At 42.2% G+C, this 19,869-nt stretch overlaps 1 protein-coding gene across 2 annotated transcripts in view; it reads left to right on the top strand.

The window, feature by feature from the left end:
* Positions 1–12,215: 12,215 nt before the first annotated feature.
* eml1 (EMAP like 1) overlaps positions 12,216–19,869 on the top strand; it is a 38,295-nt gene continuing 30,641 nt past the window's right edge. For both annotated transcript variants that reach the window (XM_070919865.1, XM_070919864.1), the window contains exon 1: positions 12,216–12,361. In XM_070919865.1, coding sequence (XP_070775966.1) covers positions 12,295–12,361 — 67 coding nt within the window. In that variant the 5' untranslated portion in view covers positions 12,216–12,294. The remainder of the gene's footprint in view (positions 12,362–19,869) is intronic.

Genomic DNA, 19,869 nt, shown 5'->3' with positions numbered 1-19,869 from the left:
TCTGGCCATGTCTGACTGTGAGGGGCTACCCACGGGTAAGAGAAAGAAAGAGAGACCATGTCTGTATGACTCTTTTGCACATGTGTATGCATTTGTGTTCAAGAGAGATATATGAGGTGTGTATCTGTGCACACATGTAAACTGTTTGGATTTTTTTCTGCATGCGAGTGCTTTCTGTGTATGTTTGAGGGAGGGGGTCTTTCTCAGCCCATCCTGTTTTAGTCTAAGCCCTCCGCTGGGACAGCTCACCCAGCAAGTATTCAGCAGCAAAGAGGAGCTGGTTCAGTTTGGGCCCTTATATGGAAACTTGGAGGGAATCATCAGAATAATGCAGGATGAAGTTTTAATCAGAGATATTCAGAGAAACAAGGAAAGAGGAAAGAGGCTGGATGGAGGTAGCCTTGTCTGTCTCTTCCAGTGTTCCTGCGAGAAAGATTTGTGGACACAACAATGCTGCATGTGACCTGGCTGTTCCAGGGTTGTTGGTGGACAAATGGTATAAAGATGTGTTGTGTGTATGTGCAGGTGTCTGCTTATGAATGTGTGTGTGTGTGTGTGTGTGTGTGTGTGTGTGTGTGCGTGTCAGCTAAGCATTAAATCAAGGGTCATTTCCCGCAAGTGCATTCAAGCTGAGAGAGGAGCTGAAGCCTTTACTACCGGCCGGCTGACAGACTAACAGAAACAATCAGTTATAAATAGAAACCTTCCCCTTGTCTCGTTCTTTCACTCACTCACGTTTCAGTCTCTTACCCCACTCCTCTATCTCATCTCTCCCTGTCCTTTTATCTCCTCTTTTTTCCTGTTTCCTTCCCCCTCTGGCTCAGCCCATGCACGATTCCCTCCTCAGTTTAATCAAACATGACTCAGCAGTATGAGAACTGTTTGATGTTGTCAATTACAGAACAGTTTGGGCAGCAACTGCCAAAGATTGTGGTAATTGTATTTGATGGGCAGCTGACCACCCGCTGACCACACCTCCATTATCTATCATATCACACTCTAATGGATTTGCCAGGAAATTACATCAAAGCTAAATCACTGCGATTTACTTACTGGCACTCACATTAAACTCAGTGCTGCTCTCTTTTCTGTGTTTTTCCTTATATATTTATTTCACCTGTCCTTAGTGCTTCTATTCCATGAATCTGTATCCTGAGTTAAATATTCAAATCCAACATGGCAATGTATCAGAGGGGAACATTCTGAAATATTTTGTGCAATATTTTGATATTTTTATTCATATGTTTTGTATTTTTAGAAACCTTTTAGAACTTAAAATTTAACATTACAGTATGTTATACAGGGTAAACAGCCTTGTCACACTGTGAGAGCAGATCTTTTTGAGCAAAGATGACAATCTAATGGTGGACCCAACAAGGATATGTGGGAATGAAGATGTTATCTGAAGGAAATAATACTTGTAGAATTAAACTGTTTAGAAAAACAGTCCAGTAGATTAGTAGATTAGACAGTCAGATACGGGGAAGGTTTTAAGTTTAGTTCAGTAAACTGGTGCCCTGAAGCAAAACATGCTTACAAAAGGTTGTATTGGTGTATAAAATATCCTTTATTGTTATTGTTATTTTAGGTCTTTTTCACAGCAGCCATTTTGACTTGTTTTATCAGACAAATCACAGGTGTTACTAATGACATTAACAATGGCTCAGTTCTATTCAAGTGTCCCAGTAAGTCATGACAGTGTGACAGTGAACCAGCATGAACAGTACCAGGATCCTGAAACTGAAGCAGGTAAAAAATGAAATTCAGCCATTGTTATTTTATTGTGCTTTTCCTGCAGTGACATGTCAAGATGTCTTCAGTGAAAAGAGTCTATTGTCACTGTGTGGTATTTAGGATTGATATGATATTGACAGGATATATTTAGGTCCTGATAGTCAGAGTCAGATTTTACTGTTTCAGTTCCAAAGTGAGCTTTCTTTACTTTTTACCCACAGTAAGTCACCAACACAGACTTTAAGGCATAGGACAAAATAAACAGCAGCAGCTCAGCCAATGTCCTGCAGGTGGCAGTATTATCATATTTAATGAATGGTGTTATTGATAATGGGGTGAAGGAAAAGCACAGGGTCATGAAAAGTGGCAAGTTAAATAGGAAAAAACGGGATTGGGGATACAAAAGAACATGAGGTACAAAAGTGGAGAAAAGGAGATATGACAAGAGAAAGGAAGGGGAACAGAGGGAGACAGGGAGGGTGAGGAGGATGAAGGGGCGAGGAGCGAGGCGGTGGCTGTCTCCAAGGAGATCAGTTTGGTGAAAAATGAAAAGCAGCGCTGGCCGCTGTGTGTCATTTAACTGAGAGTTATGGGGGCATCAATGGGAGCTGACAAGTCTTTATGTGACAGAAAGCCATCGGCATCCTGTTACCATCGCCTGCAATACAGATACTATACATGGAGAAGTGTGTGTGTGTGTGTGGCCTTGCTAGAGTGAGTGTGTTCAGAGATGCAGACGAGAGATGAAGACGGCATCATGGCCCACTGACGTCAGCCCTCCATCTGTGCCCTGAATATGAGGACAAGTAGCTTTGTTGATGTTAAACCCATTCCTCATGTTAACAAACTGGCTGAAAATGGGTCATTTGTCTCGCAGGTTTGAGCACAGTCACCTGCAGTTTTGTGTGTGTGTGTGTGTGTGTGTGTGTGTGAGGCATACAAGGAGGAGCACGACTGCCACAACATATGCATTAGAGGGGACTCTGCAGCAGACAGCCAGATATTCTCAGCAGAGTTTATTTTAGGCTGCATCGATTGGAGGACTGGAGTTGCTCTGACTTTGAAAGGAACAGGAGAGGAGAGACGGGCAGGAAGTGCAGTAAGAAACGTTATTTGATGCAGGAACAGTAAAGCAGAAGAATAACATGAAATGGAAAGAACAGACTTTCAAGAATCTATAGTATAAGGCTGTGGGCAGGTGGTTCATGAAAAGCGAGTGAAAGATAACACTGTGCTGCAGGGGTATGCATTTTCCCCCATGGTCAGATCAGTTTTGTGTGCACTCACAGTGTATATATATATATATATATATATATGTGTGTGTGTAGGGTTGTAAAGAGAGAAATAGTAGAGTTCTTGGTTGTTCAGGAAATGGGGGAAGGGTGTACATGGATGTTTCAGCAGCCAAGTCAGATGTGATTAATGTTGTCGTCGCTTGAGAGAACACACAGCCCTGCACACTCTGGGATGCACAGTGTGTGTGTCCATATTACACATCACAACGCTGCTGGACTTTCATGGCGGTGATAAGGTGGATTTAGTTCGCTTTCCTTTAGATAAATGTATCATTTTCACAGCAGTAGAGGGTTGACAAATTACAATGTCTCCCACTGACCTGCAATGTGCTGTTTTCTGCTTTTTTAATGGCTGCACACAGCATCAGTCGCATTAGATTTCCATGAACTGTAGTCTGCCGAATTACACCAATCCCCTTCTACTTCTGTGTCCAAGTTATGCCTCATTAACATATAGATTAGATGTAGAGAAGTGAGTGTGGTTTATAACCCCTTTGCCCCATTTCTATGGCATCATTAGTGTAAAGGCGAGGTGATCAGGCAGGGAGGAAGGAGGCAGGAAGAGGTATCAAAGGTTGACACAGAAGCAATGAAGGCTGAAGTAATACCACACAATATGATTTGATACAGTGTCATGATGTTATGAATGTCATACTTTTGTGCAGAATAACCCAGTAGGTCCCCTTCATGGCACATTTGCCATGTCTCTCAGTGTTCCTCTCTCTGTCCAGCTGCTTTTTTTCCTGCCTTGCCTTTCTGTTCATGTTGGTCCTCTCAAAGTGTTTCTATTACAGAAAATATAATCCTGCTCTCTGCACATACAATATCTACTGCATGTCTGCCCACTACATCCTGAAGGAGCCCTTTTTTTCCTTGTTAAAGGATTTCCTTATACAAATCGAGGGTCTAAGGATAGAGGGTGTTGTATGCTGTACAAATAGTAAAGCCCTTTGAGGCAAGTGTGTGATTTGTGATTTTGGGCTATATAAATAAAAATGACTTGACTTGACTCTGGACAGAGACTCATTGAGGGACCTACTATGCAATTGCAACATAGACTTCTAACTTACTTTTAAATGATCATTTAATATCACTTTATTTGGACTGTTAAGTGTTACTACTCAGTAAAGATTCAATTTACTATCATGTATGCAGGTTGTTATCGTATTATCATTTGAAATTTAAACTTAAAGGAATAGCTCAACAATTTGGGAAATACGCTTATTTACTTTCTTACCGAAAGTTAAATGAGAAGATACCATATTTGTCTCATATCTATACAGAAGCCTGTTCTGCCCCTCGCCGGTATGTGTGTGTGTTGCTGCTGAATGTGAGTTTACATGATAGACATGCTCTGAAGAACCCAGCAGCCAGCACCTAGCTTTCTCAGTAGATATTAGTGTGAGACCAGACATTTGCGCACAAAGCATCCTGGTACATGTGTTCAATTGACTACATTCACCATCAACACTGGGTGAACATCCAAATAAAACGTGGTGAATTTTCCCTTTTTAGTGAATGAAAATGTAGAGGTGCTGTTAGGCACATTTTGCTTCCTTCGGACAGAGCAAGGCTAGCTGCTTCCCTCTGCTTTCAGTTTGTATGCTAAGCTAACCGTCTCCTTGGTGTAGGTTAATAATACAGTGCGTACAGATATGCTAGTGGTATCAATCTTCTGATATAACTCTCAACAAGGAAGCAAATAAGTGTATTTCCCAAAATGTTGACCTATTCGATACTAAGCTGAGTATTTACATTGGTCAGTCAAGATAAAGTGTTACAAATAAACCTGTCCTATAGGGAGAGACAGCATGCTATAATGTGATCTGTGATTGACAGGATTATGTATGCCACCACACAGAAAGAGGAGCTGGAGTAGGACATGTAACGCTGCTCCACAGCCTCAGGATTAGGAGCTATTTACAGCCCAAAAGCAGATTCTCCTCTTCTCGCATGCCTTCTCTGTCTCTCTCCCATAAAGTCTGTCTTGACACAACATCCATAGAGACCTAACAGGGGATAGGACTCAGCCTCAGCCACCAAACACTTTCACTGCCATTCACCTTGAATCCAATAAGCCTAGTCTTGTTTATTTTACAGTGACTGTTGCTGCAGCACCACACCAGGCCCTGCATTTACTAATTTATTTTAACCATTTCAGTGCTTCTCCCATACAATACTGTTATTGAAAAGACACTGAATACTGAATAGTAGGGTAAGAATCAGTATTGCTGTTACACATTCCCACGACTCCCTCTTTCTCAAAGATTCTGTGTGGGTCTTTGTTGATATTACAGTGTCTGGCAGGAGATTTATACATGCATAATGCTATTAGAGACCATGACCAAAAGACTGCACTCAAAACACAAGTGGTGACCCAGATTTCCTGAATCATAACATAATTATTTGGCATTGCTGCTGCTTTTGTGGCCCACAACAGTGCAGTGCAGTGTGACGCCGGCATTTGCTTTCATCCTGTAGTCTTGTTTCACTGCACTGATAGCACAAAAATATGTTATACAATCTTTGTTAGTTGACCGTTTTCATTGGGTTTGATAAAATATTCAATCTTAGAAGTGGAGTTTGGTGCAACGGATGGCATAATAAAGTATTGATACATGTTTACATACAATATGATATTCTATACTGAACATTTTTAGCCCCACTCGCAGCTATATGGATAGCAACAACTATTGGATGGAGTGCCATGAGAATTGGTACTGATATCCATCATGGTTCCCAGGTGATGAATCCTAATGACTTTAAGGATCCCCTGAGTTTTCTTGTAGCGCCCCCAGCAGGTTCACATTTGTGGTTAAGAGTGAAATGTATCAACAACATCATTGATAGATTGCCATGAAATTTAGTACACACATTCATGCTCTGGATGAATTGTAGTAATATGGTGACCCCCCCCAACTTTTCATCTGGCGCCATCATGACAATTGTAATTTGTTTATGACAACATACCTGCTAAACTAATGACATTCCCGTCAGCATCAGTTCATGGTTGCTTAGTGCCAATTAGCAAATGTTAACATGCTAACACTCTAAACTAAGATGTGAACATGGTAACGTTATACTTGTTAAACATCAACAAGCAAGCATAATCATTGTGGGCTTCTTGGCATGCTAAAGTTAGCATTTAGCTGGCCCTATAGCTTCATAGACCCGCTAATGTAGCTCATAGCCTCTTACCGTGATGATATAATAAGGATGGCAGGTAAGAAAGTAGATGATTTACAGGGATAAGTCACAGATCATTTATCATATTGTGGGCTGTGTGTTGCTATGAGAGTCCTCATATTCTGCCTGGTGCAGCCCCTCCTGATTTCTCTGAGGCAGAGCTGTGAACAAAACCTTATCACTCAGTTGGATTCTCCCCCATTGAAAGTAGGTCACATTTCCTCCACATAATTCATGACGACAAAAAACTTCTTTACAGCTCTTCTTTATGGATTCTAGTTGATCTTGCGGGGTTAAACTATACTATTTGTTTCTCTTTCACGCACACATACAGCAGATAGTGGCTTGTTTTCTCCTCACCAGTGTTGGACTAGACCTTGATAAATGGAACATCAACTGAAATCACTGACATTCAGTGCGTAGGCAGTCTCTTTACTTTAGATCCTTGAAGCTAATAATGTCTGATGTGAGGGGAGCAGAGTTCATAATTCGGTGTCATAAAATGTGTTTTAACCTGGACTCGACGCTCACTCTGATAATGAGGTTATTTTCCCCAGCAGGTGGGAAACGATGCCACTCAGCTGATTTACTCTCCCCTCTCACATTCAATCTATCTCTCCCTGTGTCTATCTCTGCTCTTCTGTCCAGACAGTTATTAGAAAGAGGGAAGCTGTCAGTCACAGACAGTATTACATTCTCTGCTGGTCTGGCCTCTTCTCAGCATCCAGGTGCATCAATAGCACAGCTACTGTTATGAGATGTCACGCTTCAGAATTGATCTTGACTTTATCGACCAAAGCCTAAGGTAACGTAAGATATGAAAAGATAAAACATTAATGTTCCTGATGGGAAAAGTTGGACATTAGTATGAAGGAAAATATATACTAACGGTATATTAAAAAAAGAAAAAATACAGGAAGTAGTTTTAAAAATATACAATAGATATGACTCACATCCTCACGGCTCTGTGAGGCTATACTTGCTGCTTTGAGCTAAATGCTAATATCAACATACTACAATGCTAAAACCGACAATTAACATTTGCTAATTAGCACTAAACACAAATACACCTGAGGCTGATGAGAATGTCATAAGTTTAGCTGGTTTTTCAAAAAACAAAGTAGTAGAAAAATTGAAAATTTGACTTGTAAATGTGTGAACCAAATTCAAAAAGTCAAGGGATCACAAAAGGCATTGAATTCATCTATGGGGACCATGAACGTCTGAACAAAATTTCATGGCAATCCATCCAGTCGTTGTCATCCAGTATTTTTTGTGAGAAATTATCATCCTTAGAGCTATCCCTTTGTCTACAAATACATAATTTTAGGTCTAAAATTAATATCACTCCTGTAGTCTTTCACTGTGACCGCTTGCTCTGTAAAACAATGAGTTGGCATAATGACCAGACTGCTGAACTTATGAACCTCCTGTGAATGTTATCACCAGGGAAATAAATGAATAACACTTGTTTCATGGCGAGAATATTCTGCTCACTCTCTCCTGTTGGTTTATATTGGGTGACCTTTGCTACCTGCTGCCACATTTACATTTTAGATTTCACACATCCACCTCTCCTTTTTCACTTGAGTGAAAAATAAACAATGTCATAGTTATGTCTGACTTGGGATGCATTTATGAACTCCAATATCTTGTTATTTCAACTTATTAAGTTTAGCTTACTTCCTTTATATGTTGACAAGGACATTCAAGAAGCCTTGTAAAACTTAAATCTGGCAACTTTCCCAGTGTAACTAGCACACTGTAATGTTTAACTAGTTGGAGCAAACCTTCACACAAATGCCTAAAACATTAGAGATAAAGATGTGTATACAGTCTTTAGTTGTACAGCTTGTCCCCAGGATTAAAGTCATGGTGTAAAGCACAAAACAGCCCAATAACCAGGACAGGCACACAGATGGTGGCTGGATCATACAGAGGATTGACCTTGTTTCCTCCTCAGCTCTGGATTTGATTGTGTATAATCCTGGCCCACTGACTGATCATCTGTGGATAATACGAATATCAACAGTTTCTTCTCTCTCTTTGGAAGAAAAGAAAGAAAAGAAATGAACAACTGAGCTCAGTTTGAATATGACCTTCAAGTGCCTCCTGAGAACCAAAGCTGTAAAAACAGAGTCAGCAGTGCAGGTGAGGGAGCCTTGCTAAAGTGCTCTAAGCAAGACACTGAACCTCTGCCGGGCGTATTATGTAAGAGAGCTGCAAACATCTTGCTGTTGAAGGTCTCTTTTTGCTTCTGTTGCTTTAAATTTACAAAAATCATTCATTACACTATACGATAATATCAGACATGTGGTTGTTCCAACATATTATTGAAGTTACAGTATGCACAGAATTGAATAATCAAGTCCATATTTTTTTTAGCTGAGTCATTACATCACAAGGAAATATCCTAGATTGGGCATCATTTTATACACAGTTATTTTAAATTCAGCCTACAAGACATACTGCATGTGGAAACCTTTGGTATCTCCAGCGTTTGGCCGATGCTTGCTCTCTTGTCTCCGCCATCTCCTGGAGGAAATATCTGTCTCTTTCGCTGCTAGATGCTCCTCTATGTTCACCAGCTAGTCACTAAATGTCTGTCTACCATTTGGCGCTGAGCATGTAGTGTACAACGGGTTTTTAGAGATTTTTTACCGAAAACAGCTGCCTGCTGCAGCCAAAAACTACGCATTGAGAGCGGTAAGAATGAACCACGACAGTCAAGTTGTGGGCCTGGCTAAACAAAGAGCTGAAACTCGTTATAAAGCTCCGTGAAGCCGAGAGGAGCTGCAGAGTCGGGCGATAATTCTCTGTAGGTTTATCACTACAAGCGACACCTCTCACATTATATTTATATTTATATTTTTTATTATTATTATTGATTATAGCCAAATAGTAAAAGTAATTTTATGAGGTTCACTTGAATTACAAAGTAATCCATTGATAAATACCTATCTTTAGATCATGGTTGCCCCAGTTTGCACTTTTGACTGAGGCTCACAGATTGCATGTTGTGGGTAGTGAGACATCCTCACACTCTGCACAACACTATCCTGTTTATATTGTAAGTGTGTATGTGTGTGTGCAGCCTCTGGATTCACTGATGGGGGGTGGGAGGGGGTGAACAATAGGGAGGTGTAGAGAGAGGAGGGGTGGAGCAGCAGCGGTTCCACCACCTGCCACCCGCTGGGTATATAGGCGGGGTTTAGGGACCCATGGGGGGGATTTTAGAGACAATATACTCCAGTTTTAGCTGCCTCTTCTCATGTGAGCATATGCACAGAGAGACAGACACACGAAAACCAGACCTGTCCCTAATCTAGATCCCAAATCTGCCCCTGAATGAGATTTGCAATAATCAGAACAGCTTCAGACAAAACACCAGTGTGACTTGCAGCCTTCAGAACAAAAACACAAAAGATGTTTACAGCGTGTGAAATTCCTTTCTCTGTCTGAATCAAAACACTGGATGTTGGTGGTTAAAAGCATCTGAGATGTGATTGCATATTATCCAAATAAATACAAATACCTTGGTGGATATTTCCACATTCTAATTGCAGACAAAGAGTAATGTGTACAAATGGTGTAAAGTTCAATACTTTATGTGTTTTTTTGAAATGTAATGTCCTAACAACTATTGCAGTGTGCAAATGCGACATCAGTCTACAAAGAGCACCTTGTTTTCTCACATAATCCTGGCTGCTGCTGCTGAGCTTGGTAGACCTATTGATGGCTCGATGTTATTGTGTAATAAGTGAAGCAGAGTGCAGTGTTTTCCTGAGGGAGAGAACTCAAGGGCTGCAGCTCTGAGGTCAACAACACGGAAGCCTTGGACCATAAACTGATCAACCGTTAAAAGGCGCTTCAGTGCGATCCCTTTCATCTTCCTGCTAAAGGTCAAGTCTAGCCAGGGCACACCTTTTGAACCAGAAAGGATTGTAGATATCATGAGGGAAACCTGCGCAGATTATATCACATCTGCTGGGCTACTATAAAAACACTGAGGGAAACAAGTGTATCCTTTCATGGTCTCTCCCACTGCTGGTCTTCAGAGCATCCCTGCCTTTGTTTTGTCGGCTCCATCTTGTGATCTAGCAAGAAAGGGGGGAATGTTTCAGACATGAATATAGGCCACAGACTCGGTCGTCTTTAGGCTTATTATTTTTCCCTGCAAGCTTGAATTATAAATAATGCAAAGAGTCCCCCCCCCCCCCCACAAGCACATACAAAAACCCCCAGTTAGATTTAAGAAGCACCCAGTTTTTTAGGGTATCCCCCCTTTTCCCCTCACTAAACTCCCACCCGGCTCACTGTTTAATTTGGTCCTTCTCTCTATACCCCGCACCCTCCTCAAGCACTCTCTCTCTCTCTCTCTCTCTCTCTCTCTCTCTCTATCTATCTCGCTCTCTCTCTTTTCCTCCTCCATCCCCTCCCCCTCTATCCCATTTATTTCTCTCTTTCCTCAATCCCCTAGTCTCCCTTTCATTCTCTCCCCCTCTTGTCCTTGTTTTAAGGATCCCTCGGTCTCTGTGCAGTCTGCAACGTGGCAGATAAGACAGACAGAGGACAGAATGATAATCAGGTTTAGCCACGAGATCCCCTTGCAATGTTTCGTTTGAATGTTTGGCTTCAAGACGGATGTGGCGTTGGTTTGTTATGGTGTGTCCCCATGTGACTCTATGCCATTACATACAGTCTGTGTGACTGTGTGGAAGGGCAGTAGAATAACTAGTAACTGCTATGTATGGGTCCCTCAGTCATTTTTTGGTAACTAATCACTGGTTTGGTTTCCTTCATTTGTGCATTTTTCATCTCCGCTGTGCCCTACCTCCTCCTCTCCTTTCCTCATTTCCTTTCCTCTCACTTCTTTTATCCTCTTCTGTCCTTTCCTCTCCTATGCTACCTTGTCTCCTCTCCCCTTTTCTCCTCTCCTTTCCTCACCTCTTTTGTCCTGCTCTCTCATTTCCTCTCCTCTCTTCCTCTCTCCTCTCCTATTCTAATTTCTCCTCTCCTTTCCTCACCTCTTTTGTCATCTCCCCATCTCTCCTTTCCTCTCGCCCCCTAATTTGTCCTTTCCTTTCCTCACCTCCTCCTCTCTCCCTTTTCCTCCTCTTCTTTCCTCCTTTTCTTCACCTCCTTTGTCCTCTCCTTTCCTCTCCTACCCTACTTTGTCCTCTCCTCTGCTCCTTCGTTTTCAACTCTCCTCTCCTCTCCTACCCTGCCATGTCTCTCATCTCCTTTCCTCTCCTTTTCTCCCGTCTTCTATTTTCCTCTATCCTTCCCTCTCTCCTCTTTTCTCCTCACCTCTTTGGTCTTACTCTCTATCTTCTCATTTCCTCTCAGACTCTACCTTGTCCTCTCCTCCTCTCTCCTCACCCACCAAGCGATCGAGGAGGAGGAGGATCTATCCGGCAGGCCCAGCCCCCTGCGCTCTGACTCGTCCACACTGTGTGACAGGGGAAGGCTGGGCTGTCCCGAGCTTTATCTAAACACTCACACACACGCACAGCCTCTGACACACACACGCACACACACACAGTAACTGCCCATGCCAGAGCCTGTCTGCGCTCTCAGCTCAAGCCCTCTTAAAGCTGTTTTTCTGCTGGAGATCAGCGAGAGCTAACGACACACAGCTGCCTCTGCTGAAGACAGAAGGACAAGAGGAGAACAGAGGGAGGGGAAAAGAGGAGCAGGAGGGAGGAGAGGACGAGCACAGGGGGAACACAAAACCACCAGCAGCCTCTTAACTTCTGTCTCTGTGTCTCTCCGGCGGTCCGGTGCAGTCATTCTTCAGCAGGGAGTGTTTGCTGCTGTAGTTCAGGAGGACTTTTTTGTGAGAATTGGGGGGTGGAAAAGAAGAGGGGTTGGAGTTCACATGACATAATCGGAGTGAATGGGTTGCCATGGTGACTCACCCAGGGAGCCTGACCCGTGCAGAGTGAATGGAGGGAGCGCCTTGGACGCCAAGTGAACGATAAACTAACGGAGGGGAGTCACCAGAGAGAGAGAGGGAGGAGAGCGAAGGAGTGGTGGATAACAGAGGGAACACAGAGGAGCGGAGCAGAGGTTGAGAATGGAGGACGGGTTTTCCAGCTACAGCAGCTTGTATGACACCTCATCACTGCTACAGTTCTGCAACGGTAAAACTAACTAATCCTCTCCTCCCCCTTCCTCCCCCGTCCCCTCTATTACCCTCGGCTGCATGTTGTTTCCCTGGACTTGACATGTCACCAGCTGACTGGTTAAACTTGACACCAAGTAGAGATGTGTGTGTTTGTGTGTCTGTGTTGCAGACATGAGCTATTTTAGCAGCTTTGGTGAAATGGGAGTTCAGCCTTTATGGTCTTGTGCATGACTTTAACATTTCCCCTCATAAAAAAAACAAACCCTGGCAGAGGTTTAATACTAGCTTGTGTCAAACTAGAAAGCATTTGATTTTGAACATATGGACAGAGGGCATTTACACACAAAAAAACACAGTGTAGAAATAAAAGGAGGTGGATCTGGAATCAAGGCCAGAATAATGTCAACAGTCTGTGTGAGCCAGCAGCCATCAAGAGAGCTAATAAACAAAGGAGGGAGGATGAGGAACAGTCCTTTGCTCACAGCAGCTGCCCTGATTACTCTGGTTCTGCTTGATGTGATGAGGGGTATGTTATGAATATATTTCTCCCCTGCTGGCTGATTGCGATCAGTTTTGCAGAATGATACAGAACAGGAATGACAGAACAAGACACTATTGCTCATGTGCTGCACTAATGTAATTTATTTGCTGGCCAAGGGAGAAACCAGGCTGCTAATGTTTTGGGAGGGAGAGGGTGACTCAGGGAAGGAGGAAAGCAGCATGACACATCAGTATGACATCAGTTTAGGATTTATTTCCAAGAAGCTTTAGTTTCTTTTTTTAATAAGTAACCCCTTATGTAAGATTTACTTCCTAATATTTAAAAATATGACTAAACTTTGCTCAAACAGGATCTCTAGTGGTGCATATCTCAGTCCAACATGTCAGAAGGATTCCTCTTTTCAGTTATGTATTGTTTTTGAATGAGGCTCTACAGTTTGTTGGTGCCATCACTGCCTGCATACTGAACTAAACTACAGTTAGTGAGCCCCCTTCACAAAGGGGATTATCCCCAACACAATAACCGCTCACTCTAATAGAAACCACTACTGTAGCAGAGGGACTGAAATGCTGATTTGAGCTTCACTGAACCAGCTAAATGATGATAACATTAATTGTTTATCATATGAAGGGTGGAACCTTCTGCACCTCTCATCCCGTTCAATGAGGCATCCTCATTGTTTTTAATCTACATTGAACATTTTTCAGTGTGTACTTTAGCAGTTGCTGTGACCATGTGGTGGTTAGCGAGTGTAAGCTGTCATTGTTGAAGCGTAGACTAACCTAGTAATTACCATTGGTGGATAATGAAAAAATCAATAATATTTACTGTGCTGTGTAAGCACTAGCAGTCAATGGGATGAGGGAATACTGCTGTCTAACAGAGCAAGTCATACATGTGGAATCACGTAGAGGTATCCTGTGGATACTGGGGACTTCACTACTTTCATGAATCACTGATGAAGTGAATCCAGTTAAAAGCCTTTATCCCTTATGGATTTCCCTCATTAAATTTAGAGTAATCACAAAGGAGGAGATGCAGACAAAGAGAAACAGAGGAGTTAGAGAAGCTTATAGTTGAGATATAGATCATGCATGTCTGTAATGTTTTATATATTCAGTGTAGAAAAGAGAGATCTATTTTCCTGCACCTGGACAGCTTCCCTTGGTACACCAAGACCATAAATTACTAATTAAAGATGGTACATTCATTTTTCATGTTATGAAGTGTAAGGTCACTTGTAACACGGAAACAGTAAGAAGTAACAAAGGTGAGGCATCAGATTGAATCCAGTTCATGGTTTCATGGAGCCACCATCCAATATGTCACAACAAGTGCTGATTTCTGATAACCTTAAAGTAACTGAGGGAAGAGAAGAGAAGTTGGTATGCGCCTTTTCCAGTCACGTGTTGTGTTCCTGTGTGATGAGCAAAGTGCTGTCAGCGCCAAGGATAACAGCTGAGGTGGGTCGGTTGGATTGACCTGAAAAACCGGTGTTGTACAGTATCAGAAGCTCTACGACTTCCTCTAAGGAAACGACCGACCTTTAAAAAAATCTCACAAATTACAGTATAGTGGCAGGTACAGCCTTTCATTACTGCTGTATATACGTGCAGCCCTCGAGGCTCAGTGGCTTGGTGACAGGTGAGAGAAGTTGAGTGAAGCAGAGAAACTGTAACTTATTTTTCTAGCTTGGATTTCTTTACCTAAAGATCTGGAGAATCCAAACTATGCACTTATCTCTGCTCTGTCTACATTTAGTTAATTTGCGATTACACGCTCCAGAGTCTCTTTTTTTTTTAAGATTCTCCCTTGTACTTCTGGCCGTGTCATGCCCAACAACCAGAGGGAGAGCCTGTGAGTTGTCTGACACTGCAAGGTTGTTTGTAGTCTTTCACAACGTCATGTTTCCTCTCTGAGAGAAAGCAGATGAAGTAAGACATGCTGCTCAGGGGCTGTTGCCAGGGATTTTCCAACCTCCAACCCCCTGCTTTCTCTCTCTTTCCTTCACACACACACACACACACACACAGAAACCTAACACACACTTAGCTTCTTAGCAAGGGAACAGCGTCTTGTTTGTTGTTCCAACAGACTGCTTAATTAGGTGAGCCTTAGTTAAGATGTATGTGTGTGTGTGTGTGTGTGTGTGTGTGTGTGTGTGTGTGTGTGTTTGTGAGTGTATGTAAGTTCATACAAGCTACAGCAGATGTGTGTATGTACATAGGGAGTGTGTAGGACCTCACACATCTGTAGGACCTGTGTGTGTACATAAATCTGTTTACACAGTCAAATTGTGGGGACTCACCTTCCTTTTGGGGACAAAACGCAAGTCTCCATAATGTAAATCATTAAATCTTGGTTTAAGGTTAGGTTTAGGCAAGTAGTGGTTATGGTTAGAGTAAGGAAAGGTATGTAAGGCAAAGTAATTTTCTCTGAAGTGGTGGAAACACAACTGTGTGTGTGTGTGTGTGTGTGTGTGTGTGTGTGTGTGTGTGTGTGTGTGTGTAGGGCCTGTAGGCCAAAGTGATATCATACTGCTCTGCCGCTGCCGTCCAGCTGAACCCAGATCCACTCAAAGCAAAACTCAATGATGTCATTCATTCGCCTCTTTCTCTCCCTCTCTCTCTCAGCCCGTGTGTTGTGGAGCATCCAACCAGACTAATGTTCAGAGACTAGGTCAGCTAAACTGCAGAAACACGGGCAGGCTGCATGCTTTGTCCTCAGGAGGTCAGGACTAGCTCAGGCTAACTGAAAATTAGCCCCATTACACACTCAGACACTCAGACGCTCACGCTGATTACAGCTGATGAAGGACGTGAATCCTTTAGAGAAGCTTTTTGTCTGTGTTAAATCCATGAAATCACATTTGGAATCTACTGGTTCTGGAGAAGAGGACAGTTTTGATTGAGTTAGTCTGTGTTGTGCACCTGGTAATGAGATTGTTGTTGTCTTTATAGAATTTACCATCATCCTTATATCCAGTTAAAAGATCGGCAGGATTCTTGTTCATTTTAAGGGAAAGAACTCCATTTGATGTTATCATCACTGTAAAGGGCCATCCTGTTTGTTTTCCTTACTTTGCCTGCTGTTACCAACATTATCACACCAACCATTATCCAAAGTCCACCATAACCATACCATAGTCTGCCATCCTTGAATGCACCACCTAGGAGTGTTTTAAACTCACAAATGCATCACCAAGGGACAATAACGTAACATTTTCACTTTGATGGATTACGTGGGATGTTGTAGACTATTCATTAATCCATCAATTATATATTTTGTTAATTATATCAGAGTTTATGTCACAGTTTCCCACAGCCCAAGTCTTCAGATTTGTCCCAAATCCAAAAATAGCATTTGACATTTTAAGCCACGCAAGCTGCGAGGCTCTAGATATCAGTCGGTCGGTCGGTTCACCACTTTTGTCCAGACTGAACTGTCTCAACAACTATTGCATGCATTTGCCATGAAATTTGGTACATTCAAATTCAATTTGTCCGATACTTTATGACCAAATACCTGCAAAACTAACTGTTCTTTGAGTTTAGTTCTAATTAGTAAATGTAGTAAAACTAAAATGATGAACATGGTAAATATTGCCTGTTAAACATCAGCATGTTAGCATTGTCACCGTGACTATGTTAGCATGCTGACACCGCTGTGCCTAAATACAGCTTCAGCAACAACCTGATTATCGAAATTGTTGCTGATTAATTTTCTGTCGATTGACTAATCGATCAATCATATAGTCGTTTCATCTCTGATCTGAAGCAAGTTTAAACCTCCACAAATTGATTTTCATGTCACACAGAAAAGAAGTGAAGCCAGTGGCTGCAGGGAAGCTAGAAAATCTAAAGTCTAAAAAGCCTTTGAAAGGCTATGCTTTGGCAGTGGAGTACATGAAATGTGTAGCTGAAACCTGCACAATCATGAGAGCAAAAGCACAAGTTAATGCGATTCCTTGTTCATTAGCTGCTGATGCATCAAGAGCGCCTGATGTGTTAATAAGTAAATCTGTTAATAAGTAAATCCGGCTCACTTACAGTGCTGTAATACTGATGATCACACACTCATGTTCATCTCAAAGCACCCAGCCTCTCCATCCAAACAAACCCACTTGCCTGCATTCATTCGTGAGATTTGCTCATTTACCTTTTGAGCTAATGGTGTCTGCTTAGATTTGGATCAAACATCCTTTTATCTCTGTGCTCCACGCTGCACACCCACAGGCACTCTGGCACAGACCTTACCAGCCGTGGTAATGTACCATGATGGCACCAGAACGTGCCAGCAAGACAACTGAGGGGGCATGGTGGAGATAAGAAGAGGGTCACAGAGAAGTTAGGAGCAAAATCAGCAAAGTGAGTGCAAGAAAGGAAGGAAGTCTGAATCAGCAGGAGTGCAGATGGACGGGACAGACATGCAGGGGGGAGAGGGGAAATTAATAAAGACGGAGGCTCGTTTGATTTCTGTTGGAGGTATTTTGATACACAGTAGAGGTGACACGACTCCATCCAGCCTCCTCCCCTTCTTGGCTGTGCGTCTATGGGTATCTCCATCCAAACCCTGATTGATGATGGCACGTGTTGAAGGATTAGGATTAAAACCCCACTCATGTTATAAAGCACAGTAGCCGAGGAAGGATGCCAGGGAGGAGGAGAAGGACGTGCACATGTTTCTATGTGTGTGTGGGACTAAGTTTCACTTTTGTTTTCCTCGATTTGGAGGCTACAGTGAAACTTCAGTTCAAATAGTATCGATAGAGGCCTTTATTTTCTATAATTGATTATAAATTGTGGCCCTGGTGAAGATCAAAAATGGCTTCTTAAAGTGAGAAATTGAAGTAGTTTGTGTTATGCCTTCCTGTTGTGGTTAAATCTACATGTACTGACTCTCAGCTTGAAAATAAACTGTATATTTACCAGAAAATGTCTACTCCCTTTCTCCTTGCTCTTTTACATCATCTGTCGATGCCTAGTAAAACATGTTGGCAAGCTGACCTGCACTCTGGTAGTTCCTCCACTCACATAAAACTGTACAGAAATGTCAATGGAGAAACAGTGAGAGAGGGGAGTATTAGGAAATGATGTGTCTCTCTGCCATTATTCATCTGTGACTGTAACATGTACCAGAGCAGCAGTTTAATATGTATCGACCTGAGTGGGATAGCTCATCCACTGCTGCTGATTCAGGTTGACATTGATTTCCTATTGCTGTGTCAGTGAGAGCGCACACCACTCTCCGTTTCTTTTTCATCTCACTCCGGTCTCATTCTCCAGTGTCGCTGGATTTCATACATTTTTTAACACTCTGACTCTTCTTTCTGTCCTTCAACTTGTTTTACTTTCCCTCTTCCTCGAGCTCTCTCCGTTTTCCCTTCACCCTCATCCCCACATCAGACTCTCTCACGCTCTTTGTTTGATCTTGTGGGAGTGCCCCAAGTGGAGCTCAGAGTGCTTTTCTGTTTTTTTTATCTCCAGACAGTCAGAAATTGAGTGGGGCAGTTTGGGCTTCTGTAGTCACAAGTCATGCTGCCCCCCTCCCCCTCCTTCTGCTCCTTATCTCTCTCACTTTTTTCTCCCCTTTCTCCTGATAAGGGTTCGCCTGACACTTTCTCTTTCATGCTGCAGAATGGAGAGCCATTAGCTGCTAATAGTTACACAGAGTGACAGTGTGTGCTCATTAAACGTGTATATGTTACAACTATATTGAGTGTGTGCAGCAGCTGATACCCTGCGTCTCCTGCTCTGTGGTGTGTTGTCTAAAACAGCAGATTGTGCAGCAGGAGAGTCAAGCTGTGTGTGTGTTTGAGATCTGTGGGAGCCAGCAGATCTGTGGCTACCCGTGTTGCCAGTTGAGAAATGATGCCTCTTACGTAACGTCCACGTAGTGCCAGCCCTTCACAGTGGTATCCTGCTCTCTTCATGAATCCTCTGCCTTAAATACTTGTAAGTGGGGCACTCTATAGATATATATTGTATATGCAGAGGAGAACTTGTATGCATCGTACAATGTGTTGTATATTATCTGCATAGAAGAGGAAGATTAGGCCATGAGCCAGAATCATACTGATCAAATGATACAGAAGAGCAACCAGCAGCGCAGGTGGACATTTTAGCAGAAATGTGCACAGCCTCAGTAATGAGGTTTATTACTGACATCTGTCGAGTATCCACATACACGCAGAGTGTATGTAGATGTCAGTGAACAGACTGGTAATGCTACGGCCAATTCTGCCTCACAAATCTAAAGGGCAGTACCTAAGTCAAAACAACTCATAATATATATCGTTTTAGGACTGCAGCTAATGATTATTTTCATTATCATTTTCAGAAATGCCAGTTATAATTTTCCGCAGCCCAGGTTGACGTCGACTATGTGAAAAACGATCCAAAAATATTCGGTTCCTAAAATTGAAAATAAGGAAAAGCAGCAAATCTTCACATTTGAGAAGCTGAAAGTAGAGAATCTTTAGCATTTTTTGCTTGGAAAGAAAAACATTTTTTTTGACTAATATGATTATTCTAGTATTAATTTCAGCTCTATAATGTTTAGTAGTGTGCAGTTTATGTACACATTAAATCCACGTTTGAGTCATGATAATTGAGGTTTTGTAAAAAGTGAACAAAATTCCTATTGCTGTGCAACCTCAATGGTTGTTGTAAAGTAGGGGTGGAACAAATTATCAATATCCAGTAATCGGATATAATGAGGCAGAGGCACTTTTCTACAGACATTTGAAATTTGAAAATGTTTTGCTCTCTGGCAATCGCACTTTTTTTACATTTGTTTGAATCTCAAAACTGAAAAGTATTTTAAAAAGTATCATCTTCAGTTACACAGATACTGTTATGTATGGTGTGGTTACCTTGTGATGCATTGCCTTGTTTTATTCAGAAACAAGGTCAGAATCAGCGTGCTCATGGAAACAGCCTCTTGATAAGCCAGCGGGCAGGAGATGGCATTTGTTGTTGAGTGTTTCCCCTCTCCTCTCCTCTACTCTCTCTCCTCTCTCT

This window comes from Enoplosus armatus, chromosome 15, assembly GCF_043641665.1.
Source record: "Enoplosus armatus isolate fEnoArm2 chromosome 15, fEnoArm2.hap1, whole genome shotgun sequence".
Lineage (NCBI taxonomy): Eukaryota > Metazoa > Chordata > Actinopteri > Centrarchiformes > Enoplosidae > Enoplosus > Enoplosus armatus.
The sequence above is the reverse complement of the archived record's forward strand: the minus strand, read 5'-3'. Positions and strand labels throughout refer to the sequence as shown.